At 34.2% G+C, this 6,782-nt stretch overlaps 1 protein-coding gene across 1 annotated transcript; it reads left to right on the forward strand.

Moving 5' to 3' along the window:
- Window positions 1–2,702: 2,702 nt before the first annotated feature.
- Window positions 2,703–4,162, forward strand: LOC149795362 (uncharacterized). Its single transcript, XM_089964083.1, has one exon. The coding sequence runs from the start codon at window positions 2,753–2,755 to the stop codon at window positions 3,359–3,361; it is 609 nt and encodes a 202-aa protein (XP_089820209.1). The 5' UTR covers window positions 2,703–2,752; the 3' UTR covers window positions 3,362–4,162.
- Window positions 4,163–6,782: the final 2,620 nt, after the last annotated feature.

Genomic DNA, 6,782 nt, shown 5'->3' on the forward strand with positions numbered 1-6,782 from the left:
CACTCCTAATTTTGTTCATAATGATACATGCAGATGCCTTGTTTTGCTTATTGGGGAATCTGCCACTGTGTATACACTGTTTGTTAAGAAGCTTTCAAAATATGGATAATTCAAAGTACCATCGACAGAAGTTTTACGATTTACGATATATGTTATATCGACTTAACAAAATAGTGCTAACATGTTTATAGCTGTTTCCGCCGGTCTTTAAACAATGGGTGTCATTGAAACAATGTTGATTACAAGGTAATAAGGAAAAGCGCGCCGACCGTCTTACCGTTTACCATCAATATGTGATTGTCTTTTATCTTTCTGAATGTTATATAAATCATGTAAAGTTTGTTGGATGTATCGCCATTTTTCAGCTTATCATAGGCTGACTGACTATGCATGGTGGTCAGTATATCTGGTGTAAGAAGATAATGAGAAAACGTCGGGAAGAAACACTGATCAACGGGAAGCTACTGGCAAGCTTTCTGACATACCCACGTTGGTACATGAGACTCGACCCCCGCGGACAGATGTGAAAATCACTTAAAACACTTGTTGTATGCACTTTTTGTAGCACGCGTCCTGCTGATTCAAATTCTTTGAAACAACCCTTGCATTTGTAACAAAAAAACGGTGCTGAAAATTATCGCCAAACATAAAATAAACAAAATTTTCCAATAGATATCAACTGGTCTCGTATAGACGATAAACATTTTCTATCGACTCTTGTCTATAATTTACAGTGATATTGATATCTATCTATAAACAAAGATAACAGTATTTGCCTACCTTTAGCTTAAAAATACAGCTAAAAAAATGGCCACCTCTTCTAACACAACAGCCATTTTATTAAACAATTTTAAAAATCATTTATACAGAATATAGCATGTAGCAGCCATCTGAAGTAAGTGACCAACTGTTTTAAATAAAGTTTTTGATACTAATATAACTGGCATACAAAGCAGTTTTTTTTCTTCTTTTTTTCTGGAGGGTACTCTCTTCCTGTTTGATCTTTTCAGACCAGTAAGGGAGGCCCTCCTGCCCTGCATGTTAATGGTTGCTATCGTGTGTGTGTTGTTATAATTGTGTTGTTGTATATTATAATTAATATTTTATTTTTATAACTTTTTGTTTTTGTTTAAAAAAATAATTTAACTTATTTTTTTTTATTTAAAAAAATTCCATTCTAAGTATTAATCAGTGTCAAACCAGCATTCTTCTACCATTCTCTGTTCTTCTTTTAGTCGTCTTCTTTTTTCTCTCCTCCTTTCTGTTTGCTTCTCGTATTTCTGGATTTGTTGTTACTGATTGATGCTCGTTTCTTTCAGTGGTATCTTGTTTTTTTTCCTTTCTCAAGTGTTTATTTTAGCTTCTTGGTTCTCTTGTGCCGTTTGTTTTCCTATTGTTTCTGCTTTGTCAGTGGGTTTGTTAATTTTGCCGTTTCTAGGAGCAATGTTTTCAAGCTATTTGAGGCCCAGATTTTGTAGACAAAACATCACAGTCCAACCACCTCTCCCATCCCAGAAATTTAAATCTTCAGCATTATTTTCGCTTCTCGGAGGTAACTGCTCGAGACAAGTTTTACTTCCATGACCTTTCTGCCGGAAAAAACAAAAACGTTTAAACTCCCATAGACTCCCATAAACTTCATGAAACAGGGTTTCACATCCTGGAAGTGACTGCACGAGACATGTTTGGCGGTATTACACGTATTCTTGCAACAAATTCCTACTGTCTATCTGTAGAACTGAAATAAAGAAAAACATCAACAGAGGGAAGTCATTTGAAATTGATTGCCTAACAATTTAGATTTTTTCATAAATTTTTAAATTACTGAGATGGTTTTTTTTAAAAAAAATATACGATAACGTCATGTAGACTTTATTGTTGTGTGGATTTCATCAGTTTTGTTTTTAATTCAAACACTTCATACAAAGGAAATAAATTTGTGTCAATGTTATAAGCCAGAATTTCCATTCCCACTCGAAAACATAATTTCCACCAAAAAAATTTTTCTTCGTACAAAGTCTGAATCAATATAATTTGAAATAACAATTTTATTTATATGGGGTGGAGGCAAATCAGCAACCGTGAATAGTTAGTACTAACAATGCCATATGTCCATTTTTTATTGATATATCAACATTCATTTCCTTCCTACACACGGCTTCTCCGCTACACAGGTGAGAAGTTTGTTTCAATTGACAAATAATATGTACAAATACTTCCTGCTAGTTTCATCAATACATCAGCTCTATTGATATGTCAAGTGGTTAGATAACTAGGATCAGCAATTAGCCAGTTAATAAAGTGATGTCTAGATAAAGATCACACAACGGTCACATAGCAAACCACTCTTCTTTAATGTTACAAGCCCTGGCATTGTTTGTACTTTTAGTGCGAAACACTCTGAGGGTATCGTTGCGGTGAGAAGGGGGTGTGCGGCAGAATTTGAAAGGCGATGAAATATATTATTCTAGGGCAGTGGGAGGTGACAGAAGTTATTTCGGTTTAAAAGCACTTTAACCTCGCCTGGCTTTGGCGCCACACGTGCCCGCTTTTGAGCTTTGGTCAGTGTAATGGTAGTGCCTAATTTGCATACTGGCTATATGTTGGATTAACCAACCAGATTGCAGTATTACTCCTTGCAAATTGTGTCGAAAATTAAGCCACTCCTACATGTATTTACCTCGGATATATATCTCCTAATTCGTGCAATGTACTGTTATAGCTCAAATTACAAGACGTAAATACAGCGAGAATGGATTCCTACAAACCCTTCCGAGACTATCTTGGTCTAACAACGATAGTATGGGCTAATGACCTACGAGCCCATATGGAGGAAATTATGGCACTGCCATGGCAAGAGAAGGATTCGAACGATTTGGGTATAAGTGTTGATAACTTCTCAGCCTTTGACCCCTTAGAATTGATGAGACTTGATGCACGCGATGATTTCCAGAGTAATGGTATCGATGCTGATTTGGACGAACTTGATATGTATCAACAACAACTTCGTGAGCAGACGACCGTCGAAAAGCTTATTGTGGAATCTACGGACAATCCAGTTTTAATGGAATACCTAGCATTGAAAGAAAAGCGACGAGCAAGGAAGCAGAAGAAATGTTGTGCATTTTGCAAAAACAACGGGGAACCAGCGAGTGTTTACCAAAGTCACGTCCTGAAAGACAGCGAGGGACGTGTAACTTGCCCGATCCTGAGGAAATATACTTGTCCATTCTGTGGAGTGTCCGGTGATAACGCACATACCATCAGGTACTGTCCGAAAAACGAGGGGGACGCCCCAGGACTTGCCTTACTCAAAACTTCCAGACTTTCCACTGGGAAACGACGATCAATTTCTAAGTGAATAGAGACGAAATACTTTTCATTATGTGGAGTGTAGGTGACAATATCGCACACGCGATCGTGTACTGTCCCCCCAAAAAAATGAAGGTGTCTGTCCAATGAAAGATGCACTTCAATGATTCATAATAATATGGACGTGTATACAAACTCCTTGTAACTTGATTCGTATTTGATGTCCAGCTGATCGATTTATCGTTTCTAGCCAGTCGTGGTATTTGAGCCCGTCCGTCTGTCCGTGTCCAAGATCAACTTTACTGTTCAGGATATTTAACTTTGATACCATTTTATCCCACTAATGCGGATTTGGATTATAGTTCTGGGGCACGCTCGGCACGTTTACCATGACCATCATTTCATGTAAGAAATAATGTGTTGTCGATTTAAAATTTTCACCAGATCTTTTTGTTTTTAATGACACTATCCATTTTATTTTATGATCCAGCCTCCAGCCATTTTAATTCTGTTTCCCATTTAGCGTTGATCATTTTACTTTGTCGGAATTTGAAATTTCACTGAGTTTAGGATTTTATTAACGTGATCATATTAACTGGGAAGAGTTGCAAGTATTTTGTACATACCGATTTGTATTTTAATCGCGCAGTTTTATAAATATGAACATGTTTTCACACTAATTGTGTAAATACAAAAAAATTGTAATTAGTGCTTTTTAACACGATTACTTGTTATTTTTATGTCAGTTTATTACTATCCATTTTTTTGCAATTTTATGAAGAAAATTGCTGACGTTTGAGGATATTTAAGCATATCCATGTTTATCGAAATATTTTCCGTTTTGGGTGATAAAGACCAGAAAATGTTTATTGTATATAAAAACTTTATGACATGAAATAAGAACATGATTAAAACATGAATCACTTTTCCTTGTATATTCTTATGTTATTCATACAGAATGTTGAATACGTTATAATTTAAATATTACTATAGGTTGAAAATAGTATACTGTACAAGTGGATAATTATAATGTTGGATATATTAACTTACAAGTGGAGTCGAACTGCAAACAACTTCGACACCTGAATTACCTTTGCACAGTACGCCACCTGATGAGGATGGATGTGACTTGTTCTTTTGATGGTCAAAACGTACGCAAGTCAATTCGTACTAACGTCGGAACGTACCCAAGTCGAAACGTTAACGTAGAAATATTTAAATGATTTATGAGTTTTATTTTAAAACAATTTGTAATATTTTTTGCGGTTCACACACATGAAAAATATAATGTACTGTCACAAGCATAGCGTAAACCACGATAATTTAGGCCAATTTGACAGTGGCCCGATGATAATTGGCACAGCTTTGTATTAAAATCCACTCGAATATACTAGCATACTCAAATATACACATTAAATGTATCTTTGGGAACTTAGCTTTTATATTAATATACATAGATGCGTTTTCAGTAGTTAATTGATGAGTGTAAATACTTCAAGCATCAACTTTCTGATGCATCTCATTTAATGTTAGTTCTAATCAGCAATTCAAATATGCTTGTCATGCATTATGGCCGTAAATGGAATAATGAGGACTAAAATGGAAGTACACGATTTTTTCCATGAACTTCTTTTGTGGTGCTTTTAAAGCAGAAAACGTATTAAATATACTGGAAGGTTTATTACTTCATAACAATTGAAATACATGAAATCTTGTGTTAGCTTTACAATATTGACATCCTTGCTCACGTTTCAATTCAATTTTCTTTTGATCACGTGTTGTAATGTCATTGAAATAATATAAAACAGTAAAGTAATAAAAATAGCAAGGAAGCATATGGTCTGAGTTTTGTCAAAGAAGATAAATTGACTTCATTATTTTGGAAGTCTCTTCATCGTACACTGAATAACATGTGTAATTAGTTCATTAGAATAGAAGGTAGTTGTTTGGAACTTGAAATTTTAACAGAATGTATTTGTAATGATTGGCAAGTATTCTCACTGAAACTTAATTTCTGTTTGGGACTCTTTATAAATAAAATATTTAATTACGGTAAATGTTGATAGACTGAATAAGGGCCAAGATACATTTTATACTAAAAAAAATAAATTCATAAGAGTTAGAAATGTTTGCTTTATTTCTTACATTTCAAAAAAGTGGTAAAGATACATTTTATTATAAGAATTAATTACATAAGGAATGTTTGCCTTTTTCTCTTATATTTAACTCGATTAGCATGCAGTCGTACAAGGACAGATACTTTTAAAATTGAAAATACTGGAAAATATTTACTGTTGATAAAAATACACGGTATATAAAAAGAAAAATATACGGTATGTAGAGGGGAAATGCGTGTGCGATGTCTCGATTCACACGTGTCAACACGTTTACAATGGTAGTATAGGACACGTGCTACCTTCAACTCTTAAAAGAATTGTAGTAGCGATAGGAAAATAACACTCAAAATGTTGATACATGTAATCTGGGGTTAGGATTTTCCCCCGATATTTTTATTGTAAAGTAATTGACCGTTGAAAGAAACGTAAAAAAGATTTAAAAAAATGAAACGACCGTTGAAGAAATCGTTACATCCACATTTTAAGAATCGTGGACAGAGTACGTTATAGGCCGATTTGGGTAGGCCGAGAACGTTGTTGTGCCGAGTAGGCCTGGAACCGTTAAAACACTTGATTAAGAAAGTAGTTGATAAATATGCACACACACACAATACAATAATTCTATTTTCAGTGTGTAATGAAATGAATATTGATAAACATAATATATTAACATACAGCAAAATGCATTAAGTAATTTAACGTAATTTGTGTATAAATATACCAATAACACAATAGAAATATACTTGTATTATTAAAAATGATGTATTTGTTTAATTGGGTGTATTTGAAAAAAAAATTATTTGCAGTTGATCAGCAATTTTCTTTATGCATCTATTTTTGTTAAATATGGGGGATTTATTGGAGTGCCAAACTCTGCTGCATTAAAATCCATTTAGTCCTAAAAACGTTTACAGTAATCGGATTACCTGAACTGGACATATATGATTAAACACATCTAATCCTTCCAAATCAAAATGAACTTTCAGCAGTTTTTGATTCCTAGTGCTTGCATGATTTTAAAAACTACTTCATTGCTGCAATCTTTGAGAGGATGCCAAGTATCACAGAGCGCACAAGCTGACAATTTTCTTGCACTTTGTGCACTTGCATCCATTTGAACAGAAGCCCTATACAATGCAATTTTTACACTAATCAGATGCCATCAAGTGAACTGGAAATAAATGCTGGATCACATTTAAAATCCCACAAAAATACAATTTAATATATGGCGATTTTTGTATTTTCAGCATTTTGGATCATTAACAGTTAAATGTCACAGTACATGATTTTAGTACCCAACAAAAATACAGATTAATGTAATGTACTAACATCCAGAAATTCATGCATGGTATG

Source organism: Sinohyriopsis cumingii, chromosome 7 (genome assembly GCF_028554795.1).
Source record: "Sinohyriopsis cumingii isolate HCF-2022 chromosome 7, ASM2855479v2, whole genome shotgun sequence".
NCBI lineage: Eukaryota > Metazoa > Mollusca > Bivalvia > Unionida > Unionidae > Sinohyriopsis > Sinohyriopsis cumingii.

Excerpts from the sequence above, each read along its gene's own strand:
- LOC149795362 (XM_089964083.1), top strand. The coding sequence starts at position 2,753 with ATGGATTCCTACAAACCCTTCCGAGACTATCTTGGTCTAACAACGATA.